At 44.3% G+C, this 22133-nt stretch overlaps 1 protein-coding gene across 4 annotated transcripts; it reads right to left on the bottom strand.

The window, feature by feature from the left end:
• Positions 1–540: 540 nt before the first annotated feature.
• gc2 (guanylyl cyclase 2) lies at positions 541–18014 on the bottom strand. 4 transcript variants are annotated; one of them, XM_064349309.1, is made up of 20 exons: positions 17741–18014; positions 14583–15453; positions 13821–14122; positions 10657–11182; positions 10178–10262; positions 9956–10052; positions 9616–9753; positions 9063–9143; positions 8782–8958; positions 7738–7894; positions 7008–7157; positions 6225–6373; positions 5973–6136; positions 5354–5546; positions 4690–4864; positions 4242–4340; positions 3952–4046; positions 3684–3769; positions 3406–3494; positions 541–3141 (listed from the first exon to the last, which is right to left on the bottom strand). In XM_064349309.1, exons 2-19 carry the CDS (start codon positions 15325–15327, stop codon positions 3407–3409), a joined length of 3507 nt encoding a protein of 1168 aa, XP_064205379.1. In that variant the 5' UTR covers positions 15328–15453; positions 17741–18014; the 3' UTR covers positions 541–3141; position 3406. The 4 variants fall into 4 exon arrangements, with proteins under 4 accessions (XP_064205379.1, XP_064205380.1, XP_064205382.1 ...); XM_064349310.1 differs by having other exon boundaries at positions 17745–18014; XM_064349312.1 differs by having other exon boundaries at positions 10657–11068; positions 17741–18013.
• Between the last annotated feature and the right edge of the window lie 4119 nt (positions 18015–22133).

The raw sequence follows: 22133 nt of genomic DNA, 5'->3' as shown, positions 1-22133 counted from the left end.
TATTGAGAAACTGTGGCCGGCCAGCTTCATAACCATTTACAGAGCATGCCCCCATGTGAACCCTTTCAATCTGTCTTTCACCAGAAAAAATATGGCTGTGAAAACAGCACGAGTTCTTTGTTCTGCAGTTTGTTTTAGGATAGGATGATTTAGTAGAAGTGGGTCACTGTGTGCCGGGTTCCACCCTTCGTCACAGCTGGATGCTTCTGGTGTGACTTATTTCGTTGACGATTATTACAATGGTGACGACGACAATGTTAACACCCCCCCCCCCCACACCCACTCACACACACAGCTAGAGTTAATCTTTTTGCTTAATGAGTGGGTTTTAGAGTTTAATCTCGTTATCAATGACCTCCCCTGTGTGTCCTGGTTAGGCTGCATGCTGGATAATCCAGCCGGCATTCAGGTCGCTTCATCTCCTGCTATTCCAATCTCCTCCACAGGGCGGTGCTGTGGGTGCGAAGCAGAACCAATCGATATCCTGTCTTCAGGCAAATATATATACGTTCAAAATGATAAATCACCCCTTACCCCAAATAACCACCACAATCACTTCAGTTTTTATTTCTCCTGCTTCAAATAATAGCCCTCAGCAAATGGATACCACATGAAACAGTTTTATGAAACAAACATATTGATGATTGGCTGAAGTATGGTAATCAATTCTGAACTGCATTCTCAAATATCAATAAGAGCACTTTCTGGCATGCTGTCAAATGATATTTTAGTATTCCATTCCTTTTTCTTTCTTTCCGTTTTTGTACTTGTTCCAGATGTTGCATAATACAAAAGACTCACCTGCCCTGCAGCCCATAGCTGAAATCATTACTGAGATGCACTGTATGCAGAATAATGTAAAATGCATATGATCAGGTATTTTCACCATTTATTACATTCTATCTCTGAATCAATAGCTTCCATACTCATGAATACATACTTTCTCGAAACTGATGCTTTTGCTTTTAGTAAAAAATGTCAGAGTATAAATTATTTGAAGAATCCAGATTAGGTGATTATATGAATTTTTAACTATATATGATTTATCAAATCCCAGAATATTTATTTTACAGCTGATCTGAAGCCATATAATAAGTATATGACAATAACAATGCCACGTATATAGACTACAATTCACAAGACAACAAATGATGTGCCAGCAAAATTATCTACTTGAGAGATATCTACAAACAATACAAATTTTAAACAAAATATGTTTGTTACAATATTGACAGGTCTTGCAAAAACAAACAAAAAACATGAGACATATAGAATCCATACAGTAATTGAAGTAAATTAAATGCATACAGTGCAAATTCCATAGTTACATACATCAATTAATACATTTTTGAACGTATGTTGCTTAAAATGCTGAGAATTCATAAAACTACATATGCACAGGTGATTGTACATGAGAGTTTACAGTTGAACACAGGTGAACATACATGTAAGTAAACAAGTAAACATACAGTACATGTGCATTTACAGGTGAGCACACAGATGAACATTAAAGAGAATTTACAGGTTGGTCCAGGTGAGCATGTAGGTTGGAGACCATTCACTTTGTTGCTGAATGGTAAAATAATCTACAAATCCCATTATGCAGCTGCTACTAATTACAGTGTCTGTTCCAAACAAAACTGAAAGGAATATATACTGTTTCCAGGTAACATGGCACCATATAACCCAACCCTTAGTTCTTCTACCATTATAGGATGTTGGGATGATAGTCTGGAGCAATGGGATATTTAGTGACTGTAGTTATGGGGTATTCAGTCTGTAGTTAAGGGGTAGTTAGTGTCTGACACTAATGGGTATTTAGTCTGTAGTTAAGGGGTATTTACTGTCTGTAATATTTAATTGAGTTACAGGGTATTTATCATCTGTAATATATAACCTGTAGTTTTGGCTTATTTAGAGTCTGCAGATACTGGGTTTTTATTTAGTCTCTACATAACGGTTATTTAGCGTCTGTAAACCTTCATCTATAGTTATGGGCTATTTGGCATCTGTAATATTTAATCTATAGTTATGGGGTATTTAGCATCTGTACTGTTTTGTCTGTAGTTGTGGGGTATTCAGCATCTGTACTATTTTGTCTGTAGTTATGGGTATTTAAGGTCTCCACTATTTCATATGTATTTCAGGGGTATTTAGAGTATCCACAATTTCAACAGTAGTTATGGGGCAGTCCTATAGCCTCATTTCTGTGTAAGAGAGGCAGTGACCGTAAAAATCTTCCTCAGGGAAGTGTCCCCCCACCAAGCCAGACAGACAGGCTATTTTGTAGCAGGGGCGACAAGAAGAGCGCAAAACAAACAAAATCACACAGAAAAATACTGCAGCAAAGGATCACATGACCTAAAGCGCAGAGCAAGGGGTTGAGCGTGCAGCCCACTGCACCTGCTACAGACCCTGCAAGGTTTCCTCTCACTGGAGCAGAAGCACAGAACGGGGGTGTGAGGGCCAGAGATCCGATCCTCTTCCAGCTCAGCCATGAATTCTGCTGGATATTTATAACTCCAGAGGGGAACACGTGTCACGGGGTGCTGCACAATGAGACAAGGCCACTGATCTCTCCACGGCCAGTAGACTGTATCTGCAGCTTCCTTTTCACCCTCCGACCCCGCCCTAACCTGGCAGCCAGCGGAGCTCTTGATTTGAACTTTAGTTCTTTCACAAATATTCCATTCTGACACAGGGCTGCAGTTGTCCTTCTCTCTGTCCCTCTCTCTCTCTCTCTCTCTCTTGCTCTTTCTCTCTATTCTCTCTCTCTCTCCTGTCATCTTTCTTCTCTCTCTCATCTCTCTGTCTCTATTTCTCTGTCTCTCACAGTAGTCGAGTAGAGTCTCTCTATAAAACTGGTCCCTGCTTCCTCATAAAGAATGAAAAAAAACAAAAAGAACAAAAAATCCCCTCTGGGCTCAAAGAGGGAGGCCTCTCCAGGTGAGTTCACTGCTGCCACAGTTGGCTTGGTGCAGGTGGGTGTGTGGTGCCACGTCTGTGGGCACACTGCTGTCTGTCTGGCCGTGTCCTTCGCTGTGGCCCGCCGTGCTCAGCTGTGAGACTAGCTGCACGTAGCAGATCTTCTTTAAAGCCCCACTGCAGAAGCAGCTTCAGCAGGCTCCCAACTTCCCTGGTCTGCACAGCAAGAGAAAACCAGTCATCAGAGCCAAGCAGCACAGTCTAGCGCAGTCCAGTGCATTCTTGTACAGTCTACAGCAGTCCAGCACAGTCTAGCACATTTCGCTGTTCATGCAAAAATGGAAACGTTTGAATCTACTTCTTATAACACAGAAATCTTTTATAAAGGTAATGGGTCAAAGCATGTTGCACATGTTGAATGTAGTGATACACTGTGTGGTGCAGTACAGCCCAGTCACCCCACTTCTGCACTAGCATTACCTCAGTTCTTCCTGCCGGCAAGCTGTTGCTCTGCTTTTCGCCGCTTGTACTGAGCTATTTCCTCCATCTGGAGCCCATGAGCTTTCTGCCTGTAAGATACAGAAGGAAACACCTAAACAAGACAGACACGCACACGACCACACACAAACCCACACAACCGCACACTGCCGCCCACAACTGCACACAAAGACACAACTGCACACTACCGCCCACTACCTCACACACAACTACACACAATGGACACACTGACATGAGTTGAGAGAAAACATGCCCCTTACCCTGGCTTGAGCTCTGGTGGGATGGGCAGTGGTTTGGTGAAGCCTTCCTTACCAGTGAGCCAGTAAGTCTCCTCCATTCCTTTGCCCTGTGAAGCAGAACGAGAGAGAGAGAGAGAGAGAGAGTGTGTTAGAGAGATTAACAGAATGAGAGTATGTGAGAGAGTACTGATACTGTTTCAGTGGGGAAATATAATATTTAAGAAGCCCCACAGACAGATGGCAGTCCCCTACTAGGACACTATACATTATACGCACTGATCTCTCTCACCTCAAGTTCTGTCCTTCCTCTTCGCTGCACCTTGTAGCCCTCCTTCAGTTCCAGCAGAACCTTCACAGTGCTGTCACTCACATGGATGCGGTAAGCTGCCAAAATTAACATTCAGCAAATGGGGTCAATGTCAAAATCTTAATTATACATTTGATGTATCAGACGTGTAATGTATGTCCCAGGCCTTTATATTTCATATTCATAGGGTTACAGTGTAAAACACACAAGGAACCCTGGACATAATGTCCTGGAGTTGCTCTGTATTGGCCAGAGCTGTGGATCAGACTCACGCATCCCCGTGGACTCCATTCGAGAGGCAGTGTTCACTGTGTCTCCAAACAGGCAGTACCTGGGCATGGTGAGACCCACCACTCCAGCCACACATGGGCCTGGAACCAGAACCAGAACCAAAACACACAGACATACTGGGTTAGACACTGTCATTCTGTCAGGGAACTGGGAATATCTCTTCACATGGTGGGGATGGAAGCTTATAAACAGTTGCGTGGGGAAGGGTACTGTGCTTACCCTGATTTTTGTATATATATTTTGTAAATAACTACCATATAAAATAACATGCTTTGTACACAGCCAGTACTGGCACAGCCAGGATACCGGAACACAGGCTGCATGACAGTCACTGGCATTTTTGGACCAAATGAAGACTCTGCTCTCCGCATTGTGATAACACGCTGAGGGGCTTAGGAAGCGCCACTCTCTCTCTCTCCCTGTGCCCACCCGTGTGCAGGCCGATACGGATGCGCACTGGCACGTCGGGCATGTGCCGCATCTCGAAGGTGCCGACGGCGCTGAGGATGTCCAGGGACATGTTGGCGATCTCAGCCGCATGCCGATCCCCGTTTGGAACAGGAAGTCCCGACGCTACCATGTACGCATCGCCAATGGTCTCCACCTGCAGGAAATACATGGGGACACTTTACTATACTGAATAAAGAAACATATGGAGACACTTTACTGTGGTGCACTAAGAAACATATGGGGACACTTTACTGTGCTGCACAAAGAAACATACGGGGACACTTTACTGTGCTGCACTAAGAAACATGGGGACACTGTACTGTGCTGCACAAAGAAACACATGGGGACACTTTACTGTGCTGCACAAAGAAACATACGGGGACACTTTACTGTGCTGCACTAAGAAACATGGGGACACTTTACTGTGCTGCACAAAGAAACATGTGGGGACACTTTACTGTGCTGCACAAAGAAACATATGGGGACACTTTACTGTGCTGTAAAAAGAAACATTTGGGAACATTTTACCGTGCAGCACAAAGAAATATATGGTATACCTTACTTTGTTTTACAAAAAAACATATGGGGACACTTTACTGTGAATTGCAGCCTATTGCACCAGGAGGAAAAAGGAATTGTAGACCTTGTAGACGTCATGGTTTCCGATGATGGCATCAAATAAAGTGTAGAGGTCGTTAAGGAGGTCGACCACTTCGATGGGCTCGCTGTTTGCAGAGATGGTGGTGAACCCCACAATGTCACTGAAGTACAGCGTCACACCTTCAAAGTGTTCTGGCTCCACAGTGCACCCCATTTTCAGCGCCTCTGCAACAGACCTGAGGAATGGGGTACACATCATGAGTACAGATCACTGAAAGAGTGTGTGCACGTAAGTCTTTATGGATGTGCCCATGTGTGTGTGTACGTTTGATCGTTTTCAGTAATCATTTGTGTGTACATTATGTTACTGTCTGGATATTCTCCTAAGACCCAGCAGAAAAAAATGTTTTGGTTTTAAAATTTTTTCACATATAGTAATTGTGTTTTGGATGACAAAAACATGGTCCAGTTAAAATATTATTTATTTTTATTGAATGTTCCTTGTAGAGTAGGTTTCAGTAGAATATCTAGTTCTTGACATTACTACCGGAGCGTCATTGCTGAAAATAAATTGACGGGTTTCTGGAGGATAGTGTGAAAGTGTGTTCATACATGCATATGTGTGTGCATTACCGTGTGTATATGCAGTAAGTGTGACTTACGGGGGGAGCATCTGCGTGAGCAGTTTCTCAGTCTTCTGTTTCTCGATCTCCAGCTCCTCGGTCCTCTCCCGGATCAGCTCCTCCAGGTTGCTGGAGTACTGCTCCAACATGCGCAGCATGGAGTCGATGATGTTCGTCTTCTTCCCCTTATTGACGTTTTTAAACTGAGGGAAGGAGTACGCGCTGAGTGAGCCTGCCAATCAGGAATGCGTGGTCCTAATACGGTTCAGAAATTTGCGGCGACGACATTACCTGGTCAAAGATCTCGTCGAAAGCCGGTCGTTTTTCGGGTTGCTCGTTCCAGCACTGCTTCATCAGCTGAATGCACTCCAGGGGGGCGTGGTCTGGAGACACCACTGGCCGGCACAGGGGAGGCGGCTTCTGCAGCTTCTGAATGATCTCTGCCAGAACCAGAACCAGAACCAGACCCAGAATGAGCTCTGCCTCTACAAGAACCAGAACCAGAATTAGCTCTGCCTCTGCAAGAACCAAAACCAGAACCAGAACCAGAATGAGCTCTGCCTCTGCAAGAACCAAAACCAGAACCAGAACCAGAATGAGCTCTGCCTCTGTAAGAACCAAAACCATAACCAGAACCAGAACCAGAATGAGCTCTGCCTCTGCAAGAACCAGAACCAGAATCAGAACCAGAATTAGCTCTCCAAGAACCAGAACCAGAACCTTCACGCCAAATCACTTTCCATGTCAAGAGATTATCCACACACTAATATTATTTACACCAGGGCTGCCCATCCCTGTTCCTGGAGACCAAACAACCTATAGGTTTTAATTTAAACCCTCATTTTACACTTCTGATTCTACTAAATAGCAGCTTGAAAAGATCTGTAGTTGTTGAGTGATATGTGCTTTGCTAGTGTTGGAATGAAAACCACCAGGACAGTAGATCTCCAGAAATTTTTACCCACCAACAGTTGACCCCAGATCAGTTTCTATATGAATAATGCTAATTCCAGACCAGTTTACAATGTGGTCGGGGCTGACCCCATATCAGTCAGCACGGCCTCCCAGCCCTACCTTCGGCTGGCAGGCCCAGCATGCAGAACGGCGGGCCTCGGATCACCACCTCCTGCATGATGATGGAGAAGCTGTACACGTCACCCGGCAGGGAGCCATTAAGGCCTGGTTTCGGGGCCCTCAGTAGCTCAGGGGCCGTCCACAGCAGCTCTGAGACACACACACACACACACACACGCACATGCACACACACACACATATACAAACAGACATAAACACACACACACACACACTCACATGCACACACACACACACATATACAAACAGACATAAACACACACACACACACACACTCACATACACACACACACATATATGCACATACACACACACACACACACATATACAAACAGACATAAACACACACACACACACACACACATTCACATACACACACACATATATGCACATACACACACACACACACACACACACACACACTCACATGTAATTTTCAGCAAGGTAATTATAGTTTTGTAAAAGTAATTTTTTTTTTTAGGTCTATACTATTTTCATTTTCATTTCCAATTTATTTAGTTTAATTGGAAATGAAACTCCTCTGTGTTTTTATTTCATTTCTAGTTTACAGATCTATGCCTATACCTATGCCAATCCCTGTGATAGAGACCAACACAAATTATGATCCCTGTGAGTGACAGAGACGAACAGAAACTATGATCCCTGTGAGTGATTCAGACTACTATTCCAGTGTGCTGCAGACTCCACTCACCCTCAGGGGGTGGGTGAACATAAGGAAACTTCTGAGCCTCCAGAACCTCCTTGTAGCCATAGTCACTGATCTTGAGCACAAATCGTCCATCCACCACACAGTTTCGTGACTTTAGCCGGCCGTGGCACAGATCCCTGTGGTGCAGGTACTTCATGCCCTGTCCAAGAGAAAGACGGTGAGCACTCACAGTTCCCTGCAATTACTGTGCTTCGTTCACCGCCAGAGAGAGATACTGTGGGAACGCTCAGTGTACTGCCACAAATATGCAGTGAGCATGCTCAGTTCATTTCCAGGGGAAGCATTGAACATGCCCAGTAGAAGCTGGCTGCAGACAATTTGAACCTCACTGAGAGCAACAATCTGATTTACGGTCTTCACGAGAGATTGTGTCCGCCTCAGGTAATGTGCTAGATAACAGAACAGACCTGAGGAGAAACTAAACTGTGAGAATATCACGTCTCAGAGCAGAAAATGTTATTGATGACCAGTTTTATTTTGTGCTGCTTTGATTTGTAAGGGTATATTTTGCAGAGGGAACAGAGCGAACCCTTGTGAAGTGGGTCACAGGATTTTACGAGTTGGTTTGGTTTAGTTTAGTTTACGGGGTACCGTTAAGGTCCTATTTTTTTAGGTTGGGCTCTTTTCTTTTCCTCCTAAATTGGGCACCAGGTGGCTTTCACCTTTTCCTGTCGATGTTGAATTAGTTATCTTTACAATCTCGATATATGCCCACAAGGACGACTGAGCGACAGATCCAGAAACTATTTCAAAATTCAGAACGCAAACAAAAAGCTAAAGCAAACACAACATAGGAAATGTGCTTCAAGAGAAGAAATACTGCATAATGCCAAAGCAAATTCAAAAAGGAAATGTGCTGCAAATTCAAAAACACATACAAAACTAAAGCAAATGCAACAGAGGAGAATGGACAATGGACACACACCAAACAAGGAGAGAATGCCGTTACAAGTTGTGCCACCCTAAGCAATTGCCAATGTTGCCTGTGCCTAGGATGGCTACTGATGCAGGGTGTGGTGGGGTCACCTTGATGAGGTCCAGCAGCAGCGAGGACTTGAACATCCAGTCCAGTTTGACGTCCTCGTTGTGCAGCAGGTCCCGCAGGCTACCTCGGGAGCAGAACTCTGTCACAATGGCCAGCATGTCACAGTCATGGAAGAACCCCAGGAAGGGATTAACGTTCTCGTGCCGCATGTCCTTCAGCTGAAAAAGTGGGCGAAATGTTCCAGTCACACATCACCCTTGCCACTGCAAGTGCCTCACAAACAATGTTAACTGGCATCATCGTGCATGTCCTACAAACCAACCATTTCAAAAATGTCGCTGGTTTTCGGGTTGATGGCTCCAAAATTTCCAGACGGGAGCTTTTTCAGCCATGCCCAATCTCCCTGGAAAAGAAAGTTTGTGATTGCCCATTCTAGACTGAGAGAAAATAAGCACCGAATAAACAATAATAAGAATTTTCAGTGTGATACCTGCTCATGGAATTTAAAGGCAGATGACCTAAATGTTGTTGCTAATTTATGTAAAAATCCATAGTTGAAGCCCATGGCAATGCCACAGAAATGTCTCCTCATTTCTACACATTCCTGCCATGCGACACGTTAAAATGGCAGAGTGAGGTTTCATGGACACCATCTGGAGTGGACCTACCACCAGTCATTGGCCCATGTCAATCACTGACTGTCATGACCCAATAAAACGACTCCATGCCACTGCAACAAAGCATTATGACTGACTTACTGAATCAGTTCAAGGCAGTGACTAGCAGGTAAGCAGCGATGACATTCTGAGCCTCGCTCTTCAATCATTGCGCTAACCTAGTCCGCCCGGCCCCACCTCCCGGCCCCGCCTCCTCACCTCATAGATGACCACGTTGGAGTTCTCGTATGTGGCAGGGGCCAGGCTGGAGGAGGAGTACGGGGATTTAAGGCTGTGGTCTGCATCAGATGGACTCCGCCCCATATCGCTGCTTTTGCTTTCGCTTATGCTCAGCTTCTGCACACAGATTAAGTGCTGATCAGACATTTTTATATTTTATTACAAGAATATAGATACCACAATAAACAGCTGTGCTCTCAGTAATATCTCACTTTTTCAAAATGGCAATGAGTGTGTTTATAACATAACATGAAACAACCCATATTTCATTTGACCTATGAACTTTCTGGTACATTCTATGGTGTTCCAAGGCTCTGACCTTGCTGCTTAGTGATGGGTTGATGAATGTGACATCGGCCAGGGTCAGAAGGATCTTGTTTGGTCCACGGACCATCCTGATCTTGCTGATGCGTCGCCTGGGACATGTAGGGGCACAGAGGGTTTAGGGGGAGAATCTGTGGCCCTTTCTCGCTCTCTACAAAAAACCAGGGTAAATATAGTACAATAGTAAAATGCTGTGCCACAATGCTGATGGCCATACCTTATGAAGAATGAGGTCCCCATCAGGATCAAAATCAGCAGAAAGACAGACAGGAAAATGCTCAGGGCAAAGAATGGATCCACCCCTGGAGTACCAAACAAATGCAGAAACAACACAGAAAGTTTCATGATATATATATATATATACTGTTTTTATAACACTGTACTGTATCGTTTCTGTAAAATGGTAAAACATACAAGCATATGCAGTATATACCATGAAAAAGAAACGGATTGTCTGTGCTTCTGTCGAATATTCATCTTTTGATCTCAAATCAAAATGCCTTGTGTATACAGTAAAAATAACAGATTTCACTCTACTGTTCCCACACTTTTAGAGGGCACGGTATTTATAACATAATTTTTCTGATGCTTTTCTTGTCTAAGACCCCACTGTCCTCTTCTGCCACACCAATCTCCATCTGGCACTTTCTTTCTCTTTCTCTCAGTCTCTCTCTTTTCTCTCCCTCCCTTCCTCACCTCCGGTGCAGAGCTTGCCGCGGGTGAACCAGCAGCTGGAGTCGGCTTTGGGGGCGGAGCCGTGGGGGAAGTGGATGTGGTGGCCCAGGAAGCGCACCGCGCCGGTCTCCGTGGCGACGCGGTGCGTGGGGTGCAGCGCGCAGGACTGCCCGTCCGTGTCCAGCACGGCGTAGTCCAGCAGGCAGGCGCCGGAGCTGTTGGTGCGGACGCGCTGGGAGAAGCCGGCAAAGGCGAGGCTGCGGGTGTGCCGGGCCAAGCTTGCCCCCGACAGCCACTCCCCCGAGTCCCGCACACCCCGCAGGGCGTGGGCCACCATCAGCACAGAACTGTACAGGGTACCGAACAGAGGAGACACCTGCAACAGAGGAACCATCAGAACAGAGCTGTACAGGGTGCCGAACAGAGGAGACACCTGCAACAGAGGAACCATCAGCACAGAACTGTACAGGGTACCGAACAGAGGAGACACCTGCAACAGAGGAACCATCAGCACAGAACTGTACAGGGTACCGAACAGAGGAGACACCTGCAACAGAGGAACCATCAGCACAGAGCTGTACAGGGTACTGAACAGGGGAGACACCTGCAACAGAGGAACCATCAGCACAGAGCTGTACAGGGTACTGAACAGGGGAGACACCTGCAACAGAGGAACCATCAGCACAGAGCTGTACAGGGTACAGAACAGAGGAGACACCTGCAACAGAGGAACAAACACACGCGCACACACACACACACGCACACACACACATATAGACAACCAGTCATGTATACAGGCAAATATACAAACCCAGAAACAAATAAATAAATACAGGTTTCCAGACACATTCAGTGAGATCCTTTAGCCTACAATTAAATTGAAACCTTTAAATATATTATCCACGGTGTGTACATGTGTATAGAATATCCTTCTTAAATATACAGGTAAAATTAGCTGTGACCAAACTGATTAAAAAGATTAAGAGGAAGCGCAGATTATAGGATAATGGATAGCACAATCCAACTGAATGGATTATTCTCACACCACACTGCCCCTCTAGTCATTACACCCTCTGCTGAAAGTAAACTAGAGCAGCCTGCCACAGAATGCTGGTAACAAAGAGATGAAACTTACATGATATTACAGCTCATTATCTCCTCCTGGGGTTTGCTTGTATAATAGCTATGCCTCACCTCTCTCTCAATACAGAAATCTGTTCTAGGGTCCACATTCTTTTTGTATTATTATTATTATTATTATTATTATTTTAGTGCAATAAATATTCAAGTATTGTGGGTAATGTGTTTCATATGCTATATGGCAAATCTCCACATGTGTGGATAATAAAGTCGTTTTTCTAATATAATCGTATATATTATCATAGTCTACCTCAAAATACAAACGAAGGACTAATTTTTACACCAAACCACTAAAAATTGGAATGTTAGTCTATCTAGCTTGTCTCAGCCAGCTTGACAGCTGTTATTTTGTCTGTAATGTAAAGACGGCTAGGCAGCTAACCAGAAACATACAATACTTACCAAATCATTTAAACAGCTTTCCATGAAAACTAGGCTTTGCACTAAAGTTTTTTACAGACTCTGAAAATTACATTAGTTCCTACATCCATTTAATAATCAAGGAAATATTTTAGTGAACAATCAAGCAAACTGGCTTAATGTCTGGCTTAACAAAGAAATGTGACAGAAAAACAGAAAGAAGATGTCACTTCCACACAGTCATTTGAGCTCTAAAAACAAATATTCAGCTGAAGTCTTTTACAATGCGTTTGAAAAAGTACAGAGGGGCAATAGATGTGTGGTGAATCTATAAGGTAAAATGAATCTTATATTTCACAGTGTTTTAGTTTAGTACCCACATAGTAGTTGATTAAAAGTTAAACGTAGGTCAAAAAATGAACTGACACCCTATTTTCTTCCTGTGGATTAGCTCGTACTGTACCGGTTAAAAATAACTTTCACCACTGACTACATCACACAACTCGTTTAAAAAAAAAAAAATCTGGCACCCAACGTGGATCTAAGCAAATCCAATTCCCACCCTAATTTAGAATGGCCAGCTGTCAGCCACGGTCCTCCTTTGAGACAAGTGGTGTCGCATGCCTGCGCCTGATTGACCAGCAGGGGTCGCTAGACAGTGATAAAACACAGACCCCTAACTAATTAAACCCTCCCATACCCTGGGCGATGCAATCACCAATTGAACATCACTCTGTGGGGCTACCAGCCACAGTTGGCAACAGAACGGTCTGGATGTGGTTCAAGACCTTGGAGCATGGTGCCTTAACCAAATGAACCAGCCAGCAGCTCTCACCACATTTCTCTAACCACGACACCAAACTGCTGCTCTAACCACTACACCAAACTGCTGCTCTAACCACTACACCACACTGCTGCTCAAACCACTACCCCACACTGCTGCTTGATCCACTACACCAAACTGCTGCTCTGACCACTACACCACACTGCTGCTGACCACTACACCATGCTGCTGCTCTGACCACTACACTACACTGCTGCTCTAACCACTGCACCAAACTGCTGCTCTGACCACTACAACAAACTGCTGCTCTAACCACTGCACCAAACTGCTGCTCTGACCACTACAACAAACTGCTGCTCTGACCACTGCACCACACTGCTGCTCTAACCACTACACCAAACTGCTGCTCTAACCACTACACCAAACTGCTGCTCTGACCACTGCCCCAAACTGCTGCTCTGACCACTACACCACACTGCTGCTCTGACCACTGCACCACACTGCTGCTCTGACCACTACACCACACTGCTGCTCTGACCACTGCACCAAACTGCTGCTCTGACCACTACACCAAACTGCTGCTCTGACCACTGCACCACACTGCTGCTCTAACCACTACACCACACTGCTGCTCTAACCACTGCACCAAACTGCTGCTCTGACCACTACACTACACTGCTGCTCAAACCACTACACCAAACTGCTGCTCTAACCACTGCACCACACTGCTGCTCAAACCACTGCACCACACTGCTGCTCTGACCACTACACCAAACCGCTGCTCTAACCACTACACCAAACTGCTGCTCTAACCACTACACCACACTGCTGCTCTAACCACTACACCGCACTGCTCTTCAAGCCACAACACCAACCAATCACTCTGCAGCAGATGATGTACCTGATGGGGTTTGAGGTTTTTTGGCAGCTCGCCGTGTTCCACTGCGTCCTGGTAGGCCTGGTAGAAGGAGGGGCCGGGTGACTCCAGCGTTACTGTGAGCACGGCGTCGTAGGCGCGGCGGAGCTTGCTGTTGTTCCGCAGGGCGGGATAGTGCACATCGCGGTACGGCAAACTGTACAGGAGCGTGTCGTACGGCACAAACACCACAGAGCCGTCCGTCAGACGCATGTCGTAGGCAGTCTCCAGGAACCGCCTCTGCGTCTCCCCTCCAATCAGCACGGAGTGCATGCAGAGGATCACCACTGGAGGAGAGGGTGTGTGATTACAAAGTTCTTAACTACACATTCTAATGCTGATGTAACAATCACTAATTGTAACTGTAAGCAAAGATTCTAGAACCATGACTTGGAATAAATAATCTAATAACAAAAAACCTATTCTTTAAAGGGTTAAGTATTTAACCTATGTGGGCCTGAAAAACACTCACTAAATTTCAAGAAAAATTTAATTATAAACCAGATGGCAACCTGAAAAAGAACAGTTGAGAACCTTACTGAAATGCCCAGAATGGTTCAGAATTCTCCCAAAGGGGATAATCTAATGAAATGTCTATACACAGCAGGCTGACAGTGGATACAGAAATTCTATGGAAGTAAGGATGGTCAGCTCCATATTCTTAACATTAAAAGATTCTCAGAAGGAAGGCAGCAGCTGCTAATCTGGTTGTTGTGGATGATCTGTGACCTCAGTGAGAACACTTACTTCGCAGGTGCTCCATCCTTCTGATCTTGGCCAGGGCGTGGCGCAGGCTGGCGGGGTCGGAGCTCGTGGAGGTCACCAGGTCCACGGGGAGGCCATGGCTGCGCAGGGTGCTGGCCACCGCGCTGGCCGTCTCCACCCAGGCGTCCTCTGCAGAGGACACCACGCCCACATGTGCCCAGCGGAAGTGGTGCAGCAAGGTGAGCAGCACCCAGGTGGGCGTGGGCAAGGTGCGGGCGAAGTTGGGGTATCTGTGTACGTCGTCCAGCTCGTGGCCAACGCAGGCCCAGGAGAACAGCGCTTTATTCCAGCTCCTGGCCAGCAGGGCGGCGGAGTCGCAGTAGCCTGGGTTGGCGGGTCCCACAAAGGCGGAGGCACGGGTGTTGTACCCCAGGAACCCCTGCAGGGCCCCGGAGGTCTGGCAGTCCTCCTCCAAAAGCACGTAGTCAAAGGTGGAGCCCAGCGACAGAGAGGCGTCCCGGTTGATCCTGTTCACCGCCAAACGCGCCGCCATGTCGGGCATGGCCTTGCCGAAGAGAGGGTCACATGACCAGGGTCCCACCACGCCCACCTTGAAGACGGTGGCGTGGCTGTTGACGGGCAGGCAGAGGGCGAGCAGCAGCAGGCAGAGGACCCCGGCATGGCGGAGAAGAGGGCGGGTTTGCGATCGCTCCGTGTCAGAAACGCCTGGTCTTCTCCGACTCCATTCCCGCGATAAACCATGGGCCGGACAGAGCTGCCGTCGCATCGCCAGACGTGCCCCCCCCGACGCACGCACTGGCACGCACGCTCACACACACACACACGCACACGCACACGCACACACGGCTCACTCCTCCTCAACCGACGTCTTCCTGCTTCCTGCTGCAAACTCCTGCAAAGCAGAAAAAATGCAAACAATGGAGAAAAGGCAGTTTATATGAGGGGAGCAATAATCCCGCACCAGGATGACTGTCTCACTCAGGAAATATCAATGATGGAGAGATCACAGAACCTGGCTGGAGGAGGGATTTGACACAGAATAATAAAGTAATGCTCCTGCATGATTAAATCCCCAGAAATGCTGTTTTATTGTTTCAATCGCTGTTTTGCTCAGTCTTCAGTGGTAGGCCATGCACAGCATCATCCATTGATCCCCCTCAAATCCTGCCCACGCCCCCAACCCCCCCCACCCAAACCTGCCCGGGACTGGGAAGCTTATTGCAGGGGGACAAGTTTACTGATGCAGGTGTCAGGTTTCGACAACACAAACATGTCAGCCAATCAAATACAGAGAACACCTCCCTATTTTGTTTGTGCACAAAAACACCCGTGTATGTGTTGGCAATGGCAGAAATCAGAAGCGAAAGGTGCATAGAACTTCAATACAGATTTAGGTTTGAGACATGACACAGAGCAATAGTGATTAGAGGAATCTTGTAATCTTCATACAGACATTAGGTTAGAAATGTGACCCAGTTCAGACCCAAGAAACCAGGAGAGGTGAGTTAACTCTGTAAACAGCTGCTTTTATTGACCAATCAAGTGAGTAACAATGAAATCCAGCAGACACTGAAGCCTGCCAGGATCATGGTTGAGAACCATTGCTTTAGACCAGGAACCACTGAATGCCATCCTAAAGCCTAGTTCAGGGTTGTCCAACCTTGTTCCTGGAGACATACCATCCTGAAGGTTTTCATTTCAACCACAATTTGGCACACCTGATTCTACCAACTAGCAGCTCAACCAGATCTCTAGCTGTTGGGTTTGCTTTGTTAGGGCTGGAGTGAAAACTTAAACGATGGTAGATTGCCAGGATCAGGATTGGGCAGCCCTGGCCTACTGTACATGCTGTCAGAAACTTCTCAAAATATTTAAAATGTATCCACCATCGCACAAAAAACAGCCTCCAAGTCTGTATTTGAGAACCCTCACCCTGTGCATACTGTGATAGCAACAATACCACTGCTAATATAATACTGCATGCAGGGACTGGAGTTAATACCATATCGCAAGGAACTCTGGGTCACACACTCAGTCCCTATAGACGCTAGAGCCGAAGGCTTGAACCCCATGCAGTCATTCATGGACATGTGGCACGCGGAACACAGCACACTGTTTTTGCCGATTATTTTTGGGTGGTGCTGATCAGGGGAGTGTAGACCTTGTCAAAAATGACACGAACGCGTAAGCTCGTGACTTCAACTCCCATCAGGCTCCCATCATGAGAAATGGCTTGCAGCACTTAGCCTTCTAACAGCCATAGCCTTGCTGAGGGCCTTCATGTGAACACTCATGCACCTGAGGCCTTATAATGCCTACTAGGCACACTGCTGGGCCCATACGGATGTAGACAAGGGCTTCACCACACAGTGCTGTTACTAACACAAACAGGGGTTTTGGTGGATATATAAATTGAAGGTCATCTTCATCTTAGATCTCAGTGAGTTTGCCAAACAGAGCAACACTTAAAACTTTTCTAAATTAATGAAATATTATTTCCTCCTAAATCGTGAAGGTAGAATATTTCAGAACGTTTTCCAGCTAGCTCTGCAGGATTATTGTCTTAATCCTTCAAATTTTTTAATAATATTTTTTTTTAAATCCACTTGATTTTCATTTAAATATCGATTAAGCCCCCATCAAACAAATACCGAAAAAAATGTTTGGCTGGTTTAACATTACAAGAACATTCATCTTGACGCAGGCTAGTCACCGTTTAGATATTATAACTAATAATCTAGGATAGGATTATTTAAATATGGCTGTACGATTGTATTGTAATCTAGTTTGAGAACTAGATCTATTGAAATGTCGAACTTAAAAAGTACTATCCATTCCAACGAATTATGGTTACCAGTGCGCCGTAACTGGTAACAATTTGTAAAATAAACGAGTTGGTTAAGCGCCCTTAACCCAGGCGGGAAAAAAATAACTGGACACATGTACTATCTAGAGCAATTCAGCATTAACCCAGGATAAAATGGCAGATATAACTCGGAATAAACTAATAACCGTGATAAAGTCGATGCATTTTTTTCTGAATAGGCTATTGCACACTTATTTAATCATCTTAAAGGACATACCTGGCCCGCAAAACTACGTGGTTGACATTCTGCGTGTCATAAATGTAGACCACCTGATACTACCCGACGTGCAGCAAAAAAGCAGTGTTGACTTACCTACCATGTGCCTTGAAAAGAGGTACACCACGCCTTTCTTTCCTTCTGTTGATGTAATTTTATACTGTAGTATTTCAATCAATGTCACGTTGACACGGAAACGGTTGTCGCGGTGTTTCAACATTAAGTTCTATTATAAATAGTTATCAATAAAGGCATAAACATTCAGAAATAGAACTAATACGCAGCTGAATGAAAAGCGGGTGAAAGTGCTGGCGCGACGTTTCCAGCGTTTCCAAGGTGGGAGTGGGAGCCACTTTCTGTGACGCGCATAATCTCTTCAAAGTCATACTGTATCAGGTGTATGACGGCTCTACCGACCTAGGACGAGTGTCCTGAAGATTATACTAAATCCCATCTACAACACCATATCACAACGGAGTCTTTATGGGGGGGAAATGCGTGCACGGCCCTTGGCAAGAAATGGCCCGCGTGAGCACCACATGGTTAGGCCAACATGTTGCGCAAAGTGTTTGCCGAAGGTCAGTGCGGAGATGACAACAAAATCCGCTTTAAATTGCTACATTAATATGCCGTATATTATTAATTAGGAACCCGCTCAATAAAACATTTGGTAGTGATTGGTAGTTCTTCCTTTTTGTTTTGTCCTACACACTGGCACCTGAAAAGAAAACAAATACTTGTCCTTTCAAATTTTAGCTCAACATTTCATGTAATAATTCAGTTTCATTGAATCCATACCAACAACAGTAATCCACAATATAGTCAACATAATTTTGAAATTATTTTATCTGAACAAATGAACAAACGTTATGCAGCCCTCAGTGTGTGTACTACTACCCTAGATGCATATCTTTATTTTAATCATTATTGTTTTTCACATATTAATGTTTGGGGTTTATAATTAGGTTTTCGTTGAGTCCTGCTTTAGGTCATTGTGCCGCAAAATCGCACAGTTTAGATCTAAGGTTCTCAGGCTTGAGCATGTACCACTCTGATGATGGATTTTGTTTCAGCAGATCTCGTCCACATTTTTCTATGTTAACAAAATTTGAACCCAGTTTCACCTATAAATGTATTGTTTAATCTGTTTTGTTTAATGTTTTATTGTTTAATGTAACTATTGCTGAAGGACCCATCCACCATATAGAACATTATGCAGAGAATTAAACAATTACAAATCCTGGGATGGGAATATGAGACATGTATTCTTTGTAGCATGAATAGCTTTTCTGACATAACGTGGGCATAGGAGTGTAAATATTACTTCAATAGACACTGAAATTATAATAAAGGACAATTTGCAGTTAAGAACAATTCAATGGTTTCAATTGCAGCTGGAACAAAAAAAAAAAAAAAAAAAAACAAGCACTCAGGGGGGAGCTCTGCTCAAGATGAGATAAAGCCCGGCATAATCTGGGCAATATAACACATATATTAAAGCACAAAAAACAATTGACTCTTGGGGTTAATTGTACAGAATTAAATCAGCAGACTTCAAAGAAAATAGTCATTAAAAAAAAATTAGTGTTGTAAAAACAACAGTAATTGTTATTCACACAAAGCTCTGCCCCAGTTACTTTTCAGGCTGAGGCTACATTTGCCATCTGCAATGGAGCTCTATACAATGTGGGAGAGGAGGCTTTTTAACCTGCTCATTCTGAATTGGCTGACTGAGGGAATGTTCACCATGGCCTGGCTCATTTTGTGGTTCTTTTTGGCCTTGCGTAAGTAAAAATTAAACTTGTGCATGTAGTTCCTCTTTCCAGCTCTAGATGACAGTATCCATTTCTGTTTCTATTCTTTCTTTTCTCTCACACTGAAATATTTGGGTATGTCTGTACAATATGCAAATTTAGAGATTTTTACACTTAAATTGCCATTTTGTGAAGTATTTGGCACTTTGGTTTCACATTTAGCAGTGCTGTTTGTTCTTATTTTTTGCTTTTAAATGTTAAACATTGTTTCTTCAGGATTCACATTACAGTTTTTATTTTTAATTTTTAATGTTTTTATTTTTAAGGGGAGCAGACAGCCCGCCCTCTCTTGGGCTTTGAACCCCCATTGAGGGGGACTCAGCTATCAGGGTATGGTTTGAGAGTTGACCACTCTGGACTGTGCCACAAATCACATTACAGCATTATTGCATGCATTATATTGGTCCTGGTTATGTGTTTATGAATGGCCGGACAGCATTAAGACCATCCCCCTAATACAATTTTGTATTGCAGGAAATGGAAGGTATGCTTCAATTGACCCAACATTTTTCTCTCCCTGTGGGTGTTAACTGGCAATGTGGAAAATTAAGTGAGGCATTTAGGAAAGGCATCAACTGTATCTAATCAGCTGGTGCTGGACTGAGGTTGTAAGTACTGAGCGAATTCTCCTGACAACAGATGCCTACCCATACAGCGGCATGCAACAGAAACTAACCACGGACCCCTTTGGGTTATTTAAAAATACAAAATAAAAAACAAAGGGGTGGGAAAAAATGTACGTCTCAAAAGTCAAATAATAATCAGAAACTAGGATGGAGCAACCATAGATTTGTGAACAGGGATTATGTATTGATCTTAGGTGGTGTGAAACTGGCCATTGCTTGTAAAATGTTCACAGCATTACTTGGCACTCATTTAACTAGGTTTTCCACAGTTACGTTTGCAATTAATTTTGAAGGTAGCACACTCTTTGTTCAATTTATCAGGTAGAGTTAATCTTGTAAAAGTGCTAATGATAGTTAAAATATTAGCTGGACGAGCTACCCAGCAGCCCCAAAGATATTTTAAGAGCATAAAAGTGAGTGTGGTTAGATTCCTAGGAATAGCAAAATGGAGAGGCCAGGCTCTTGTGTATGGTCTAAAAAACTTTAGAAGATTTTACCAAATAGGTTAATAATAATAATTAATGTGGAATTTCAATAGAATTTTCCCTTTCACACGCTATGGGTTAGTTTCAGCATAAAACCTTCAAAAAAGTTCAAATCCCAGAGAGGTTATTTGACAAAAAATTTTGTTCATAATGTAATTTGTAAAAGCAGGGGAAACAATTGGTTTAAGTTCATCTGGCTAAAACTACGTTTGGAAACCTGCTCTGTTGAATTGCAAAATGCATACAGTAATGCAAAAACAGAAAGTACATCCTCTTTCAGTTCAATGGTTTTTCATGTTAGGACATAACTAACCCTCATCTAGTCCTCACTGAGTCCTAACAGCAATAAAAACTAACCTCAAGTGACATAACACACAAATTCAATTTATTATTCATTTAATCAAAAATGAGCCAACAATGTATCAATCACACAGCCCTGGTGTGAGTTTGATGGAGCACCCCCTGGTGTCTCTCAGCCTATGGACTGAGGGCAGTTCCCTGCTCCTCCTTTATTATTGGCTTGGTCACACATGGTGCTCAAATTATTTTAGCATGTGTGAAGAAGATTTGTATATTTGGCACTCATTTTTTGGCAAATGCATAAGGCTGTTTCCATAGCAAGCTATTTCACTGGGGGCCATCCAGCCAGTAATCAAAGGGAACTCAAGCATATTTAAAACATCTACAGTGTAGTATGGTAAATGGTAAATGGACTGCATTTATATAGCGCTTTTTTCCAAAAAATCCTTTCATTCACCCACCAACAGTGAAAGGCTGCCATGCAAGGTACCAATCAGCTTGTTGGAGCAATTAGGGGTTAGGTGTCTTGCTCAGGGACACTTTGACACACCCAGGGCGGGGGATCGAACCGGGAATCCTCCGATTGCAAGACAACCGCTCTTACCTCCTGAGCTATGTCACGCCTTTATAGTGCTTGATTTTTTTCCCTGTATCTTTAGAATTAAGGTAATTTAGGAATATTCATGCTCGTACCAGCATGTAGTCCAGTACTGGTGAGCCCCTGAGGAGACTTCAAGCCAGAATAGCAGTCCCACTGCAAAACTAGAGGCATAGTCAAGAGACACCCCCAGTGTGGTTATGAATGTTATGTGAACATTCTGCTTGAATAGTCATATAAATATTTATATATACAGATTGCTTGGTCTTGTGCATTGCCAATCAGTCAAGTATTTTGGATAATATCTTCTTGGGAGCTGCAGAGACCAAACATGGAGTGTGGCATGTCCTTTGGCCTCTTGTCAGCAGTGGAAACGTCCTAGAGGCCTGAATGCAATTCATACGACAGCCTTTACATCAGGGCTGGCATAGCTTCCTAGTGCACTCTCCAAGCACGGAGTCACTTATCCTTGCAACTGAGCACCTTGTCTGTGGTGAAAAACAGTAAAGAATGGTTATTTGCCCTTTTTTTACACTACTTGGGATAACCTTTGTTTCCTTTCTGTTGCTGTTTCCTTCTTTTTTTGAGTTGGAAGCTGGGAGATTCACTCAAGGACTCTGCTGGATTATTAGGAAGGGAGGGGAAGGGGGAGGATGAGCAGGACCT

The sequence above is a fragment of the Anguilla rostrata genome, chromosome 9 (genome assembly GCF_018555375.3).
Source record: "Anguilla rostrata isolate EN2019 chromosome 9, ASM1855537v3, whole genome shotgun sequence".
NCBI classification, from domain to species: Eukaryota; Metazoa; Chordata; class Actinopteri; order Anguilliformes; family Anguillidae; genus Anguilla; species Anguilla rostrata.
This window is presented reverse-complemented; position numbering and strand designations above follow the sequence as displayed.

What these genes read in the sequence shown, in the direction of transcription:
- gc2 (XM_064349309.1), bottom strand. Translation starts at nt 15,327, where the DNA reads ATGCGACGGCAGCTCTGTCCGGCCCATGGTTTATCGCGGGAATGGAGT. An exon ending in CTCACGCAGATGCTCCCCCC is followed by an intron (nt 5,547 to 5,972) that starts GTAAGTCACACT and finishes CCCATTCCTCAG; the next exon opens with GTCTGTTGCAGAGGCGCTGA. An exon ending in CCACCAGAGCTCAAGCCAGG is followed by an intron (nt 3,495 to 3,683) that starts GTAAGGGGCATG and finishes TGTATCTTACAG; the next exon opens with GCAGAAAGCTCATGGGCTCC.